Genomic DNA, 16,815 nt, shown 5'->3' on the forward strand with positions numbered 1-16,815 from the left:
CCAGCCCTCAGAGACCCTTGAGGCAGGGACGCTGGCAGCCGGAGGTGGAGGCGTGGGCGGTGGAGAAGTAGACGGAGGCGCTGGAGATGGCACAGGAGGTGGAGGCCGGCGCGCTGGAGGTGGAGGCACTGGAGGTCGTGGCGCTGGAGGTGGAGGCTGCAACCGGCGGGGTTACGACCGTCAGGTCAAGGACCACTGCAGACTCCCCCACCTCTGAGTCCCACCCCACGTCAGAGTCTGGAGAAACAATTTCAGTCATTTTCTTTGAGTTTGTCTGTACACTTTATTATGCATTAAACATTTCATTGTGCAGCCATATTCATTTGATATGTTTTTCTGTTGGCAGTCAAATAAATGCTGTGATTTACCGGGTGATTTAGATGAGAGTCTTAATTTCCCAGAGGGGAAAATGTTTAATGTGGTCTAACATTATGAAGTGGTCATCTGTGTTATCGTTCCCTGTTTTTGGTCCTAAATCAATCATAGCCTACCACAGAATGTTTGCTTTCCTCACAGCCACATAATACAGAATGTCCGTGTAGCCTACGCCAAATACAGGATGGTAACTGTAAATACAGGAAACGTACAGTAGGCTACCTAAACTGTAGGAGCAATCAGACAAATGTAGGCTAGTACAAATAGCTTACCTTCCTAAGATGATTTTCTTTCCTCGCGTGGACCTCACCATCAAGCACATGCACCTCCGTCTCCGAAAAGTTTATCTTCTTTCCGCGTTTTTCCATAAACGTAATTGTCTTGCCTTTGCTCCGCGCTATATTATGTCGGTTCCTTCAAGGTATCCACGTTGTGCGCTGTCATAGTTTTGACCATATATGGTTGAATTTGGGCGTGGAGAGGGCGGAACACGAGGCGCGTGCACGTCCGCTGTCTTCTACGACACCGTCGGATTTTTCATTGAGGAATCGGCACAGCAGCGTGTACGCCATGTTTGATAGATCCGAAAAGCGTGTAAATATTCTCGTCGTACGCGGCAGTCCGCCCTTTTCTCGTTTTTGTCGTACGCCCTCTTTTACACCTGAATTTAGACGCTCTTTGATAAATGAGGCCCCTGGCTGTTTCTTACTTATTGACATTGAGGCTGATGATGCTCTTGACTGGGGTGCTCTTGGGTCCAGGGGCAGGGTGGAAGATCTTGCCCTCAGTGGTGGAGACAGACTTGGAGCGGCGTGTGACTAAAGGGTTTGCAGAGTATGTGGGGTAGACATCAAATGTTCCCGCCTTCATCCCTCCAATCTGAAACACAGAAGACCACATCCCAACCTGCTCAGACCACACCCCCTGAAACCACACCGGCTCAAACCACACCCCAACAAACCACACATGCTCAGACCACACCCCATTAGAGCACTTCCCCACAAACCACACCTGGAGTGAGTTCAATCTGAAACAGTGTGCACTGTTTTGCTACGGTTTCCAGGTTGAACAACACTTTTTCTCTATGTTACCCAATCAGCAAAGTGTTCCAACACACCACTGTTTACGTTTCAATAAACGTTTTGTTATGTTTTGTCGGGGCTGAACTCACCCCTGCTCAGACCACACACCCTTAGACCACACCCCCACAAACCACACCCTCTCAAACTGAACACCAGACCAAAATGCTAAATCATACCCAGTAAAGTCTGTTTCTCACTCCTAAGGATTAGGGTTAGTGGAGAGTGGTTTGACTCACCCGTTTGTTGGGGGAGGGGGGTTTGAAGGGAACCAGGAAGTGTTTTTTCCCCTCTGACCTCTTTGGTGGGGGGAGGGGCATGTCCAGATGATAGGGGTTGTTATCGAAACAGTCTTTGGGATGAAGGCTGAGCTTGAACGGACCTCCCTTCAGTCGATCTCTGTGGTTGGTTAGTTCCCTCTGGAACACACACATACACACACACACACACATACACACCAAAGTCCTGTATATGGCCCTATATTTTACCTACTGTAGCAATTAGGATGTCAGTCTGACCTTCAGGACATCCTTGGCACGGTCGTAGGGGTCAAAGGAGTATGGATCCATCTTAGACAGGGTGACGTTGGGATAGCTATCACACAACATCACAGCTGTCACACAACATCGCATAGCTATCACACATCATCACATCACTACTGCTGAACAACATCACCTCTCTATAGCATCTGTGCCTTTCTATAGTACCTACAAACATATTGCATGAGTGTAGTGTAACTGGTTGGTTAAACTCACTCCTCAGTATAAATATTGCCCATCTGCGCCATCGAATCGCTAGTGCGATCAGTGGCGTAGTGTTGCTTATGAGAAATGGTTATGTGCGATGGCAAGTCAGAGGACCCGAGAATGAGCCCAGAGTGGGCAAGTGAGGGTGGAAGCAATACTGATGACGAGTGATAGTGACATGTGTAACAGCGCCTGCACCTAAGCCCCTGAACATGGTCATCTACATACCTGTACCTGGGTTCCTGTAGCTGTATCTACATACTGTACCTTTACCTGTATCTGTGTACTTGTTCCTGTATGTATACTGTACCTGCGCACCTGTACCTGTATCTGCACCCTTGTATCTGTATCTAAGTACCTATAGCTTTATACTGTATATGCTTTATAGTGTAGCTTTATCTCTCTACCTTTCTCTAGCTTTATCTCTCTACCTGTACCTGCGTATTTGTAGCTCTATCTACATACCTGTACTTGTGTAACAGAGTTATTATTGGTAGTACATTACATTACATTATTATTGGTAGTACATTACATTACATTGGTAGTAGTTGAAGTTCGCCAAATATAACCGAGCTGAATTGGTTAAACTCACTCCTCAGTATAAAAACCACACACCCGTGCCACAGAATCGCTAGCTTTTGGGTGGCGTAGCCGGCCAAAGCGCTGCTCATGTAAGCTGGTCACGGTGGCAAGTCAGGAGGACCCGCGAGTGAGGGTGAAAGTGATACTGACGAGCGACACGGTGACCCTGCGTTCCTGTAGCTTTATACATGTACCTGTTTCCACTGCCCTTCTTGGGCGGGCTGGTGAGGATGTTCTTGCCAGGAGAGATGCGTGGCTTCCTGGGGAGGTTCTGGTTGCTCATGGCTTGGATGGGACCAGCCAGAGTCCCGTAGTAGCTGCCTGACCCGGATCTGCAACACACATGCACACACACGCACACACACACACACACACACACACACACACACGCACACACACATGAACACATCGGGAGACCATCACTGTGAACCACAGTCTGAATGTTATGCCTTACGGTTTTTTCTCCCCGTTGCTAGGGAGGAAGGCCTTGCCAACGTTCTTCTGGGCCTGCAGGCTGCGGTACTGCCGGGCCAGCTTCACCGGGTCAGACAGGGCCTCCCGCTCAAAGATCCTTTTGAACTGAGAGTCAAAGTAGCCCACCTGCAGCCCTGAGCGGCTCTTAGGACCTGCACCCAGCATCTGCTTGTTCTTGTGGGCCGCCTCATTAAAGGGACCTGACAGGATGGAGAGAGTAGCTCTGTAGAAGTATCTGCTGAGGGCCTACTCAGCTGGGGGTCGCTGAAGCAGTTGAGGCTGGTTATATTAAATGTACAATACTCACTGATACGGTAAGTTAACTATTATTAGTTATCTATTACAGTATGTGGTAATTTATAGCTGTTTTGAGAAGTGGTTAATTTGTGTCTATCAGCATAGCTGAACCATTTACAGTCCTCTGCTTGAAATATCTCAGTTATTTGAAAAATATGTACACACAAGTGCATTTATAAAAGTAGCCTACACTTAAAGTTGGCTAGTACAAAGTAGTAGTCTTATAACTAGTGTAGCCTACACAGTAGCAGTTCTAGAAAGTTTTACCTGGGGTGGCAGGGGTTCCAGCTGGGGGGCAGAGGTTATCTCCCCCGTACAAATAGGGCAGCAACTGGGCTGGCAAGGCCTTTTTCAGGGGTGGTAACTGCCACCCCTTGCCACTCCCTAGAACCACCACTGAGCCTACCTAAAAGTAACTGACTGATAAAAAACGCTCTCACATTTCTCAAGAAGGATATGCCCTTTGAATGCTGTGAAAGAAGTACCCTACCCCTAAAAAGTAGTGCATTTTTGTGGTAAGTAGTAAACTCATTAAGTAGCCTATACTGTTAAGGCTAGCCTACTCTACAAAGGGTTGCCTCTGTCAACTCATGATAACATAGGCCCTATATATCTGGGGACTCACGGTAGGTGGACGGTGTGTACTTGTCTCCGATTGAGATGTAGCCCATCTCCTTGAACACGCCGACACGGTCCATGTCTGACTTCCCCTCAGCAGGCATCTTCACTTCAGGCTCAGTAACAACGTAACCCAGCTGTCCTACCCAACACAGGCAACCAACCCCTCAGCGTGGGTTGATTTCTATAGTAGCCTACCGTATATCGGCCTATTATACGATAGATCAAGAGTGAAAGATGCATTGAGGGGTAAAAATATGAATTGCCTACACAGTAGCCTGTATAGGCTACTCTAGTCAATCGATTATCTGCAGGGGAGGGCAATTGCCCTTGCCCTTAAGGTATCTTGGAGCCTTGCTCAAATATTAAAATGATGATGGACAACTACGACTTAGCCCACAGCATTGTAGCCTACGCGTCTCGGTGTGATAGACTATTCATTCAGTATTAAACTACAATAATGTAGGCTATATCAGTGCGTGACAGGACGCATTTCAGATGTTGAGCCATGATCGTCATAGCAAACCCATATGGAACCCCTTCGATTGGTAGCCTAATCTAACAGTAAATTAAGCCTCCAATTAATTAATTAATGAATTAAGCCTCCACTGTCAAGCATTTAGTTTGCCCTCGTTAGTTAATATCAAAATCGATTTTTATTAAAACCTACCCCTCCGTCCCGTGATCTACCGGCTCCTATGTCTGTGTACGTTACCTTGGTGCCCGCTGCGTGCTCCAACCGAGAGGAGGGGTCATCTGTCCTCCAGTGGTTCCCAAACCTTTACCCTAAACCTCAAAACAGAAAAGAAATTCTGCACAACACCCCTTCAAGCGAAACATGACACCATGAATATCTGTTGTAAGAATGTATGTAATAACCTGACATTAATATGAAGGGACTTAAATAAAACATGTGCCAATCACTTTTAGTTCATGTCTTACTAATTTTGACCGATCATTTATTTTGGTAGGGCTACAATTGAATACGGCATGTAGGCTACATGATATTCACTTCAATTATAATAAATAGCCTAATGGTGTTACAAGTAGGCTAGTCTAATTGGAAGAAAAAAAAGCAGCTTCATTAAATCGTAAAATTGCTTATTTTTTGCTTTTGAGAGTAGTCTCTTGTAGCCTAGGGATCAGCGCATAGATGATGCTGCTCCACTGACAATTTTTCAGTCTACATCAGGGATGAGAAAGGTAGTCTGAGAGAGATGAATGTTGTGTCCCACAAACATTCAAAACGTTTCCAAACACATTTCTCCAAAGTTAATTTAAAAGAGAGTTCTAAATAAAACCAATAACTGATCCCCAAAAAACGAATTCTACCCACCTGACATCCAGGTATGTACTCAGGCAAACGCTGAAAGTATTTCAAGTAGCCTAGAGATGCTTCAGTTTCTCCTTCATCTTTGCTGCCCTCTTCTGTTGACAGCCATGGTTGACAGTCCTCAACTCTACAGACCACCAGTCGCTCCATAACGGGCGGCAATTGGCTGGAAATCAACCAATAGCCATCTGACAGGGCTGGAAATCAACCAATAGCCATCTGACAGGGCTGGAAATCAACCAATAGCCATCTGACAGGGCTGGAAATCAACCAATAGCCATCTGACAGGGCTGGAAATCAACCAATAGCCATCTGACAGGGCTGGAAATCAACCAATAGCCATCTGACAGGGCTGGAAATCAACCAATAGCCATCTGACAGGGCTGGAAATCAACCAATAGCCATCTGACAGGGCTGGAAATCAACCAATAGCCATCTGACAGGGCTGGAAATCAACCAATAGCCATCTGACAGGGCTTCATACGAGAAGGCAGTAGTGTCAGTCAGGGAAGTAACTTTAACTTAGCTAGGATGGAAATGTTTACTAAACTTTTGTATTCACTTTTGCTGGTCCTGATTTTCAATGGACTTCCCTCAATTGGACAGAAGAAAAGGGAGGTATGTTGGTCTCAAGGAGATTGGTGACTTAACGTTCAATTCAATGGAGGATTTTAATCGGTGTGACGAAGATAGCTAATGTTAGCTAACGTTAGTGGAGCTTTGTAGCTTTGACTTATAACTATCAGGCATGCACAGTGAAAGTGAGATGGTACCTCATGGTGTAATGTTAACCTGAGAACACACAATCCCTCGTTTTCTGGGTGTTTAGTTAGCTAACGCACGTTAGCTAGTTGGTGGGATGTTAATGTATAGCTAACTCCGGACCTAACGTTAGCTAACCTTCTAGCAGACAACATCATTGCTTCAGCTAGTTTTTAGGCTTTTGTAACGTTTGCAGACTTAGTTGACCATGTTTTGCCAACTCTTTCCAACTCACGATGTGAGTAGCACCCATGCCCTCCCTGTCTTGTACTAACCTGTGTTCCTCCCCCAGACCCTGCTCTCGGAGAAGGTGGGTCAGATGATGGATTGGGCCGGTAAACGATCCGTCATCCGCATGAACGGGGACAAGTTCCGTCGGTTCGTGAAGGCCCCTCCTCGCAACTTCTCCGTCGTCATCATGTTCACAGCTCTGCAGCCTCAAAGGCAGTGTGGAGTCTGCAGGTGAAGAGGGGGTGGGTTGCTGTGTGTATTAGTGTATAAGATTGTGCATGTGTGTGTATTACTGAGTTGCTTTGTGTGTTTGCAGGCAGGCAGATGAGGAGTTTCAGGTGCTTGCCAACTCCTGGCGTTACTCCAGTGCCTTCACCAACAAGGTCTTCTTCGTAGCTGTGGATTTTGATGAAGGTTCTGATGTCTTCCAAATGGTGAAGATCAGCCTCATACAGGATCGAATATCAATACACAACACAACACTGACATGATGGTAGCATGGTAGCAGTTTCGCAGTAGTAGTAGTAATAGCAGCAGCAGCACTATAGTAGCAGTAGTTTTCCAGTAGTACTGTATTAACCTGACAGTTGTAGTAGTTACCAGTACCAGTGAGTTATTGTACCTGGGGTTTTGTTACAGCTCAACATGAACTCTGCTCCGACCTTCATCCACTTCCCAGCCAAGGGCAAGCCGAAACGCAGTGACACGTACGAGTTGCAGGTTCGGGGCTTCGCTGCCGAGCAGCTGGCCCGCTGGGTTGCAGACCGCACTGACGTACACGTAAGACTACGTCAGCCAGCTCTGGGTCTGAGAATCGATTTTTATGTTCTTAAAAAAAGTTTAGTGTATTTTGAATGGAATAATGTTAATCTCTTACCGTGTGCGTGTGTGTGCGTGCTTGCGTGCTTGTGCTTGTGTGTGTAGATCAGGGTGATTCGGCCTCCTAACTACGCAGGGCCTCTGATGTTGGGCTTCCTGCTGGCCGTGATTGGAGGGCTGGCCTACCTTCGACGCAACAATCTGGAGTTCCTCTTCAATAAGAACGTCTGGGCCTTCTCTGCCCTGGTAACCCTCACCCTGATCCCTCACCCTTTGCTGCCCTGGGAACCTTCCCTCCACATTCAAACAGTTGATTCCCTGTCTAATTTTGTGTGTGTGTGTGTGTGTGTGTGTGTGTGTGTGTGTGTGTGTGTGTGTGTGTGTGTGTGTGTGTGTGTGTGTGTGTGTGTGTGTTTTAGTGCTTTGTTCTGATCATGACGTCAGGACAGATGTGGAATCACATCCGCGGGCCCCCTTACGCCCACAAGAACCCCAACACTGGACAAGTGGTGAGGCCTTGTGTGTTCATTTGTGTGCGTGTGTCTGTTTGTTTGTTTGTTTGTTAAGTCTCTTTGTGTCTTGTTCCAGAGCTACATCCATGGAAGCAGCCAGGCCCAATTTGTGGCAGAGACCCACATCGTTCTGCTGTTCAGTATCCTTTCATTGCCTCAACACACACACATACGCGCACACACACACACACACACACACACACACACACACACACACACACACACACACACAGACACACACGTACATACATACATACATGCATGCATACATACATACATACACAGCCCATTTTTGACCCTTAACCTTTTTCTCAGACTCTGCTATTACCATGGGGATGGTGCTGTTGCATGAGGCAGCTACATCTGATCTGGACATCGGCAAGAGAAAGAGTATGTCCAGATTGCTCACAAACACTCACATACAATGGAGAATTGCATGTTCAACTGAACAGATAAATCCGTTCTTGGGATGCAGGTTCCAATCAATCAATCAATCAAAGCTTTATTTGTATAGCGCATTTCATACCCAGAGGCAACACAATGCGCTTTACAGAGAACAAGGGAGGTGGGCATACGACCCACTCTCTACATATTCCAGAGGGAAGCAAAAAAACAGTATTCACCCGGGGGCCAGATAAGTGAGCTGTAAAAATTCTTCCCTGACCCCTCTCAACAAGGCGAGCAAGCTCCTGGAGTATGTTTGTCTACCGGCTAAGAACATTTATAAAGCAATACATTTCATTAAATTACATTTCAGAGTGAGAGAGGCTAAAAGCATCATAGGATAGAGAATATTCTACGGACATGCTACATCAGACACAGGGGTATCTATCGGAACACAGGGGTATCTATCGGAACACAGGGGTATCTATCGGAGCAGGATGCAGGTTCCAAACACACGACAATTAAAAATTAAGATACCTTTTAATCTTTCAATGCAGCTTGTCTACAGACAGATACGTTTCAGCCCTTCATCAGTGTTCAGAGAACAGGAAGTGACATCCTTCGTTTAGTGGCAACAGCACAATCAACAATATTTACAATACATCAATATTTAGAATCTTCAGTTATCCTAAGACATTCACTATCAAGATAAAAACATTACAGGAAACAACCCGGCAATTGGAAGGCTTGGCTATGGTTAGGCTGGTTATTACAGGGTAAGGCTGGTTAGTACAGGTTATGGTTAGGTTGGTTAATACAGGGTTATGGCTAGGCTGGTTGTTACAGGTTTAGTATTAGGCTGCTTAATACGTGGTTAGAGTTAGGATGGTTACTACAGGCTAAAGCCCACAGCATACTTGCTTTATGTGCGTGTACACGTACAAAAGATGTCCACCACACATCTCTGGCATTCCTTTTGACTGTTGGCTGTGCAGGTCCTGAGAAATTAACACGCCGCAAAATAAGCGCTTGTCTACACGTACGCGTCGTTAAACAGCAAGTATACCGCGGGTTTTAGGGTTAGGCTGGTTATTAAAGTGTCACTGGATAGAAAGTTTGTGGGGGCGGCCTCTTAACAGTGCTCTGAGTACCTTGGGAGAAAATGTAGAGAGCAAAACTGTTGAGAGGCCACTTAATGGCCAGTAGACTGGCACCTTTCAAACTACAGGCAGACAAGTCTCCAGTAACTTCTTATAGCCTTTGCTTACAAAGTCTTTATATAGTGACCTGCATCAACAAAATGTGTTTTTGCACATCTTCCTTAATACCCTCATCTCTCATTAGCCAAGAGAGTTTTTCTAAATCCTTCCTCTGTTGCTTTTCTCACCCAGTCATGTGTGTTGCTGGGATTGGTCTGGTAATGCTGTTCTTTAGTTGGCTGCTGTCCATCTTCAGAGCCAAGTACCACGGATACCCCTACAGGTAACCATAGACACTCCTACAGTAACCATAGATGGGCCTAAAGGTTCCCATATATTTGAGTGCTATAAGAGGTCTCTAATTCCCTCCTGTCTATCTGTTGCAGCTTCCTGATGAGTTAAGAGTTGGAGGACATCGGCCAATAGGTGCTAGAGAAGAAACACCGTAGAGGTGTTGTTTGTCCAATCAGGAAGTGCCTTGATGTACAAACAAACCAGTATTTCTCTCACTCTGGTATTTTTTTTCTACTTGAGAGGTTTGTATATTGCCATTAAATAATAATTTAATTATACAATAATTTGTATAAAATGGCCATTCACACCAGTCAGGTCCTGGCAGTGTGCATTTAAGACCTGGACTGTGGCTTTGTCCTGTGGTTCCCTACTGTATGTACTGACCAGTCACACCAGTCATTCACACCAGTCAGACAATCAGCCAGTACAGTGTGAAGGAGAGGAGAGACGTTACTGGACTGGGATGTGTTCTACCTCAGTGATACTTCCCACATCTTACCCCCCTTGGTCTTACACTCTCCACCTCCCCCAACCCCACTTCCATCCTAGACCTGACCCCTCCTAGCCCTTTTCAGAACTGTTAGGTCCAGCCATCGAACGAGCTACCACTGTCCCTTGTCCCTCCATAGACCAGCTGGCCTAAGGTTTCACCTTAACCGGTGCTGGGTTTTGAATGCTGAGAATTGCTAATAAACATGTTTAATGTATCTTATTTGACTTCTGGCAAACTGCATTGCCTAAAAAACGGTCTTCTTTCGCATTTGTTATTGGTGGTGCGCCCTGCAGTCTCTGTCCTCGCTAGTGCCACCGCTGAAGAAGACGGACCATTTTTTAGAAAAGGCAGTTTGCCAGAAGTCGAATAAGATACATTATTATTAGCAGTGTTTATTAGCAATTCCAAGTGTTCAAAACCCAGCCTTGAGTGAGTGAGTGAGTATCTTTGAAATTTCTCTGTGACACTTTGTTGATTCTTTTTAGGACAGCTGGTCTATGAAGGGACAAGGGACTGTAGGGACAGCGGTAGTCCTGAAAGGGGCTACTCTTCTCCGTACACCCTGTCCTCTCGAACTTAATGGTGACAAAGCTTTGTTAGTGTCTGTAGCCCAGTACTGACATGTAATTGTTATGTTAGTGTCTGCAGTACTGACATGTAATTGTTATGTTAGTGTCTGCAGTACTGACATGTAACTGTTATGTTAGTGTCTGCAGTACTGACATGTAACTGTTATGTTAGTGTCTGCCATACTGACATGTAACTGTTATGTTAGTGTCTGCAGTACTGACATGTAACTGTTATGTTAGTGTCTGCCATACTGACATGTAACTGTTATGTTAGTGTCTGCCGTACTGACATGTAACTGTTATGTTAGTGTCTGCCGTACTGACATGTAACTTTTCAGGATCATCTGTTTCCTGTAATAACGGGCCTGTGTCTCAGGTGATGAATAAAGTGCCTTAACCTCTGTGGATCTCATCTGTGTTTCTGTGTCTGAAGAGAACGGTTTTAGAACTGCATGGAGGTGTGGAGAAGGGTTCCCAGATGTGTGGGGAATGTTAAGGAGATTGTGCTGCCAGTTTTACCAAGGTTTGCCATAGGAACAATACTTTGGCCGCATCACCTTGTGAATGAGATACATGTATGACGCAGAGAGCATGCGTGTGTGCGTGCGTGTGTGTGTATGTGTGTGTGTATGCGTGTGTGTGTCTTACAGGTGAATGGAATGTTTATAGTGTGTTTCTGTGTCTGAACAGGTGTGTGTATGTGTGCCACAGAATCAGAACTCTAGAACCTAAATCAACCAATCAGTCCAGGAGCTGGCTGTATGACCATATAAGGCCATGCAGGCTGAGGAGATGGGTGTGTCCCTGCAGTCATTGCATTGTTTCCCTCAAAAGAGTCTGGCCTCTGGGATTCAGACCACCACGACCTAGCCTCTCTTTGACTGCGACACACACACACACACACACACACACACACACACACACACACACACACACACCTCAAAAAGCCTTCCCTATATCTATATAATGTTTTAAGACCACCGGAACACACCCAAACATTCATTAGTCTTCTATCTATCTTATGATTAGAAGTGTATTTCCAGAGTTGATGAGCAATGTTTGTTTCAGCACTGATGACCTGATATGAGTGAAGATATGAGTGAAGATGTCTCCATCGTGGTTCTTCCTTCACCATTGACCAGGGCCCCAGTGGACAAGACAACTCTGATTCCTTCTGCTAAAGGTCCATAATACAGTGTCTGTGTCTGTGTGGGCGTGTGCGCATGCGTGTGTGTCTGTGCTTTAAAAAGCATCCAATCAATAATGCTGGCTGAAGAGCATCTCTGTGTGTGTATATTGTGTATATTATTAAATAGTTGTGTGTATTGAGTCTGGAGGAGGACCGGAGGAGCAGGAGAGGAGAGGAGAAGAGGAGGCTCAAGGAGCAGACAGGAAGGGCTGTGTGAGTCAGAGGAGCGTGTGTTTAAGGCATTTCCCTTATCGTGTTGGGATTCAACAATGGGCACACACACACACACACACACACACACACACACACACACACACACACAAACATACACACACACACACACACACACACACTATTCAGAGCTTGTCAACTTGTGTTGACAAAACACAGATGCACTCAGAGTTCCCACTAGGCTACTAGTCTACTGTACAATGTTCAACTAAAACACATGAGCAGTTTTATTAGCTACCTGCAGAGATCCTCCATTCCAGACAGACAGGATGGGATGTTAGGGTGAAATAACATAGCTACCGTCTCATACAAGACTGTGGAATTTACAGATTGACAAGAATGAACAGGTCAGAGTATGAGGGGCGTATATGCCCTGCAGAGCTGCCAGGCATGTGAGGACAAGCAGCAGAATAAACTGTCACTCTGACTCTAACCTAGGCCTGTAACCCAGGCCTCTAACACAGGCTTCTAACCTAGGCCTCTAACCCCGGCCTCTATCCCCAGACTCTAACCCAGGTCTCTGAACCCCAGCCTCTAACCCCGGTCTCTAAACCAGGCCTCTTAACTGCAGCATCTAACCTACAAGGCCTCTTTAGGTGCCCCAGGTGATCAGCCGAGAACTCGAATGTATGAGCTGTAAGGTAACCTGCTACAGCACATTGTAGATTAATGTAGGCTATCAAACACGGATTGAAGCTACAAGCTATCTGTTCAACTCACTCACTGTTTTGTATATTACCACTCAAGATACAGGAAAAGCAACAACTTTGCAGCCATTTTGGCTTCCAAAAATCTCCTATGCAACCATTCCGCGGGTCCCCTAAAGAATGTTGATTAGGGAATATTCACCAGATCCAGGTTCAGCACTGACAGGTAGCGGGTGAAACCAGCAGCCTATGATGAGGCCGCAGCAGGGAGGGGCGGGGCGGGGCATCAGTCGAGGATGTGAGTCTACGGGACATTGAGGGGCTGAGGTCTAGTGACTGGTCGTCTGGATACAAGTCCTCTACGGATGTTCTACTAAATACACCACTGTTGAGTTCGGTAGGACTGAGAACGCGCCGCTATATTAGCCTTAGTTATGACAATTGATTAGTTATGACAATTGATTTATTGTGTGCTTTGTTTCTTGGCTGATACACACTGCATCACATGCGTAATATCCGAAAAAAACGTCAGTTTATCTAATACAGTAACGTAGTCTAGTCTAAGCAACAATGACACCGAGATTTCCTGACTCCCCCGGCAGGAGCCTACTCCCGAGTTGCGATTGTTGTCGGTGTCTGAGTTTCTCATCCTTTTTAGCTCATTGTTTTTCTTTTGTGCGTGAGCTCTTTTCTTTAAGTTTTTTTTCCCCAGTTTTTATTGAAACATCTTTCGGACATAAGACAATATCTGTCCGGTTGCTTGCTTCCCGTCTCAGTGCTCATTCCGCCTGCTTACTGCGGTTTGGAGAGTGTCAGTTTATCACCTAATAGAGAGCGTCCCAGTAGAGCTGTAGCCTATAATGAGATTTAGCTGAGAGGCGTTTTTTTTTATTGTAGGCTGCGTCCGCCGCCGTGGGACTGGCCGTACAGTGAGGAATTAATGACGTGTGCTCTGATTTGGATCATGCGGAACCCTAACCAATCAGTCACTGATTGCAGAACACAACAGCCTGGTTAACATCTTCAGTCAAGTGATAAAGGCCTCTAGATCTACTGCCATCAAATGATGTATCATCCATAGGCTATTGATACCGTTATATTGAGAGATTTATTCTTACACGTTTTCATATAGCATTAATAGGCTAACGGCATACTACATAATTTGACACATCATGCTTTGCTGTAGTTAGTTTGTGGGTGTGGTCGTCCCTGTGGGCCAGAGCTGTTTGAAGCTTGGCCATGATTGGTCAGGACAGGATGTATAGAAACAGTTGTCCTTTGAGTTGAAAGAAGGACTTGTGCGGTCAGGTGCCAAGCAAGTAGCCTTGTGAGACCGTCCTGTGATCTAGCGAGCTCCAGGCAGGCAGCCTTCATGTCCTCTCTGTCCACACTGCAGGGCTGCTGCTTGTGATAAAGAGAGATGGCAGGAAAGATCTCAAACGAGGAGCTGGAGGAACTGAGGGAGGCCTTCGGGAAAGTAGGTGAGTGTGGGGTCATGGGTCAGGGCTAGGGCTAGAGCTTGTCAAATCATGCTTCTTCAAAGTGCATTTCACTAGGTCTGCTAAAAGGCACATGTGCATTTGTGAAAGCTCTACAGTAAATGTGAAGTAGTGTCCTGTCCTATTTGTGGATGGATACGGTTCAAACAGATATAATCTCTCCTTCCATCTCTCCTTTTCTCTTTCTTTCTTATACTCTCTCCCTCTCCCTCTCCCTCTCCCTCTCCCTCTCCCTCTCCCTCTCCCTCTCCCTCTCCCTCTCCATCTCCCTCACCAGATATCAACAGTAATGGCTTCATCTGTGACACTGAGCTGACTGACCTGTTCAAAGAGGCTAACTTGCCATTGCCGGGATACAAAATCCGAGAGATCATCCAGAAACTTGACCGCAACAAAGACAACCAGATCAGCTTTGATGAGTTCATCTCGGTGGGTGCAGCCATACAACCCTAGCCTAACCCTAACCCTAACCCTGACCCTGAGGCCTAAACCCTAACCACAGACTGACCCCAACCTGTGCTCTCTGTGTATGTTTGGTGCAGATCTTCCATGAGCTGAAGAGTGATAACATCGCCCAGAGCTTCCGCAAGGCCATCAACAGGAAGGAAGGAATCCTGGCCATAAGGGGAACCAGTGAGCTCTCCAGTGAGGGAACACAGCACTCGTTCTCAGGTCAGTGGGTGTGTTTGTGAAGAAAGCGGGAGGTTCCCAGACAATGGCGCAGACATCCAGCCTTGGCCTGGAGGGGCAGGTACAGGATAGAGCTGGTGGCTGATCCACAGTCTCAGGTGTGTGCGTTGCTGTATGACGTCAGTGTGTGTCTGTCTTTGCCTCAGTGTGTTTGATTCATTTTTATTGAACCTTTATTTATGATGGGAGTCTCAAAGGGATACAATTACCTACACTGACCCAAAACAACAATTTACATGAGAAAAGAATAAAGCAAACAAAATAAATCAAATAAAACATGTACAAGCATCTTCAAACTCCTCAGCAATCAATGTTTGAAAATGGATATGCGTTACAAAGAGGTCCAGTTTCAGTTTACTTTGGATATGATTCTGAATTCCTCATGAAATCGGAGGGGGTTATTAAAATGGTCTCTGCCCAACCGTTTGTCTGTCCCTTGAGATGTACCAGAGCCCACCACTGGGGTTGCTAGACACAGCTCATTTAAGATAAGATAAGACTTTATTGATACCCATGGGGGGACATTTGGCGTTTCAGCATTGAAAATTACAGAAAGTTTGGAAACACTGGATACAGAGTAACAAAAAAAGACACTAGATAAGGGGGGGGGGGCAGCAGCATACAAAGGGATATCAGGGACGAAGTGCATCCATATGTACAGTGACTGTGCAGCCATATGTACAGTGACTGTGCAGTATAGAATAAGATGCATATGGACCTGCATACATTGTCTGTAGAAATATACAGTATAACTATACAAGTATATATGTCCAGGAGTACATAATGCATATTGCTTTGTACACAAAAAACAATACTTTGTATCTCAACTCAAACACAAAACTGCCTGGCTAGCTCAATCTTGTAACTAAGATCAATCATTTTTCCATGGACAGATTTAGCTACTATGTACGCGGACTGCACATGCATTTTGAAGCTAGCCCAGTAAAGCGAGCGCTACTCAGCAGTAGCAACGCTAGCACGTCACGTTGGTATACCGGGGGGGGGGGGGGGGGGGGGCGATTACATCACCTGGACACATGTTGGCAACCGGACAGTATTTGGCACGACTCCGCCTCTAGTTCTAGGATCCATGATCTTGTTGTGATGGCTGAATATTTCCAGTTTAGTAGTGATGTGAGTTATGATCGTAGATTGAGTGCCAATGCCTTCTATAGGAACAGGTACCAGTGTTGTATCATAATTCAGTGAAGTCCAGCCTACATTTCGATACACAGGGATGAGGGATATGTACGCCAGTAATAAAGCTGTGTGTGCTGTGGTACACTGATGGGTTGTGTGACTGTGTGTGTTTCAGAGGAGGAGCGCTATGCCTTCACCAACTGGATCAACTCTGCTCTGGAGAAGGATCCAGACTGCCAACATGTCCTGCCCATGGACCCCAACACCGACGCCCTGTTCACTGCTGTGGGGGACGGCATTGTGCTGTGGTGAGGCTGGTGTCTCCTCTCTGACTCTGGTCTCTGTCCTCTGTGCTCTTTCCTCTCTCTGCTCTCTCCTCTGCTGTCTGGTCTCTCCTCTCCTCTATTGTCTCTCCTCTCTGACTGTGATCTCTTTCCTCTCTGGCCTCTCCTCTCTTTCCTCTCTGCTCTCTCCTCTGACTGGTCTCTAACTCTCCTGTTCTTCTGCAGTAAAATGATTAACCTGTCGGTTCCTGACACCATAGACGAGAGAACCATTAACAAGAAGAAACTGACGCCGTTCACCACACAGGTTAGTTAGCAGTCATACAGCAGGGTTGGTTAGTCACACAGGTACAGTAACTCACTCATAC

General features: G+C 46.0%; 3 protein-coding genes across 4 annotated transcripts in view; 2 read left to right on the forward strand and 1 right to left on the reverse strand.

Moving 5' to 3' along the window:
• Positions 1-1,080: 1,080 nt before the first annotated feature.
• Positions 1,081-4,275, reverse strand: cfap96 (cilia and flagella associated protein 96; the record flags this gene model as incomplete). The annotated part of the gene is made up of 6 exons (XM_084448881.1): positions 1,081-1,254; positions 1,694-1,873; positions 1,973-2,048; positions 2,977-3,114; positions 3,237-3,456; positions 4,179-4,275. The coding sequence occupies 6 exons, from the start codon at positions 4,273-4,275 to the stop codon at positions 1,081-1,083; spliced, it is 885 nt and encodes a 294-aa protein (XP_084305007.1).
• Positions 4,276-5,998: 1,723 nt separating this feature from the next.
• Positions 5,999-11,160, forward strand: magt1 (magnesium transporter 1). Its single transcript, XM_084448879.1, has 10 exons — positions 5,999-6,122; positions 6,559-6,728; positions 6,814-6,931; positions 7,137-7,277; positions 7,422-7,562; positions 7,736-7,825; positions 7,905-7,968; positions 8,144-8,218; positions 9,604-9,694; positions 9,798-11,160. The coding sequence occupies exons 1-10, from the start codon at positions 6,036-6,038 to the stop codon at positions 9,811-9,813; spliced, it is 993 nt and encodes a 330-aa protein (XP_084305005.1). The 5' UTR covers positions 5,999-6,035; the 3' UTR covers positions 9,814-11,160.
• A 3,094-nt stretch (positions 11,161-14,254) lies between these two features.
• Positions 14,255-16,815, forward strand: part of LOC311317766 (plastin-3-like) — a gene marked incomplete at both ends in the record, with an annotated part of 8,967 nt that continues 6,406 nt past the window's right edge. For both annotated transcript variants that reach the window (XM_084448875.1, XM_084448874.1), the window contains 5 exons: positions 14,255-14,315; positions 14,611-14,762; positions 14,876-15,005; positions 16,339-16,471; positions 16,673-16,754. In XM_084448875.1, the coding sequence (XP_084305001.1) occupies positions 14,255-14,315; positions 14,611-14,762; positions 14,876-15,005; positions 16,339-16,471; positions 16,673-16,754 (558 nt within the window). The remainder of the gene's footprint in view (positions 14,316-14,610; positions 14,763-14,875; positions 15,006-16,338; positions 16,472-16,672; positions 16,755-16,815) is intronic.

This window comes from Borostomias antarcticus, assembly GCF_949987555.1.
Source record: "Borostomias antarcticus genome assembly, chromosome: 14".
NCBI lineage: Eukaryota > Metazoa > Chordata > Actinopteri > Stomiiformes > Stomiidae > Borostomias > Borostomias antarcticus.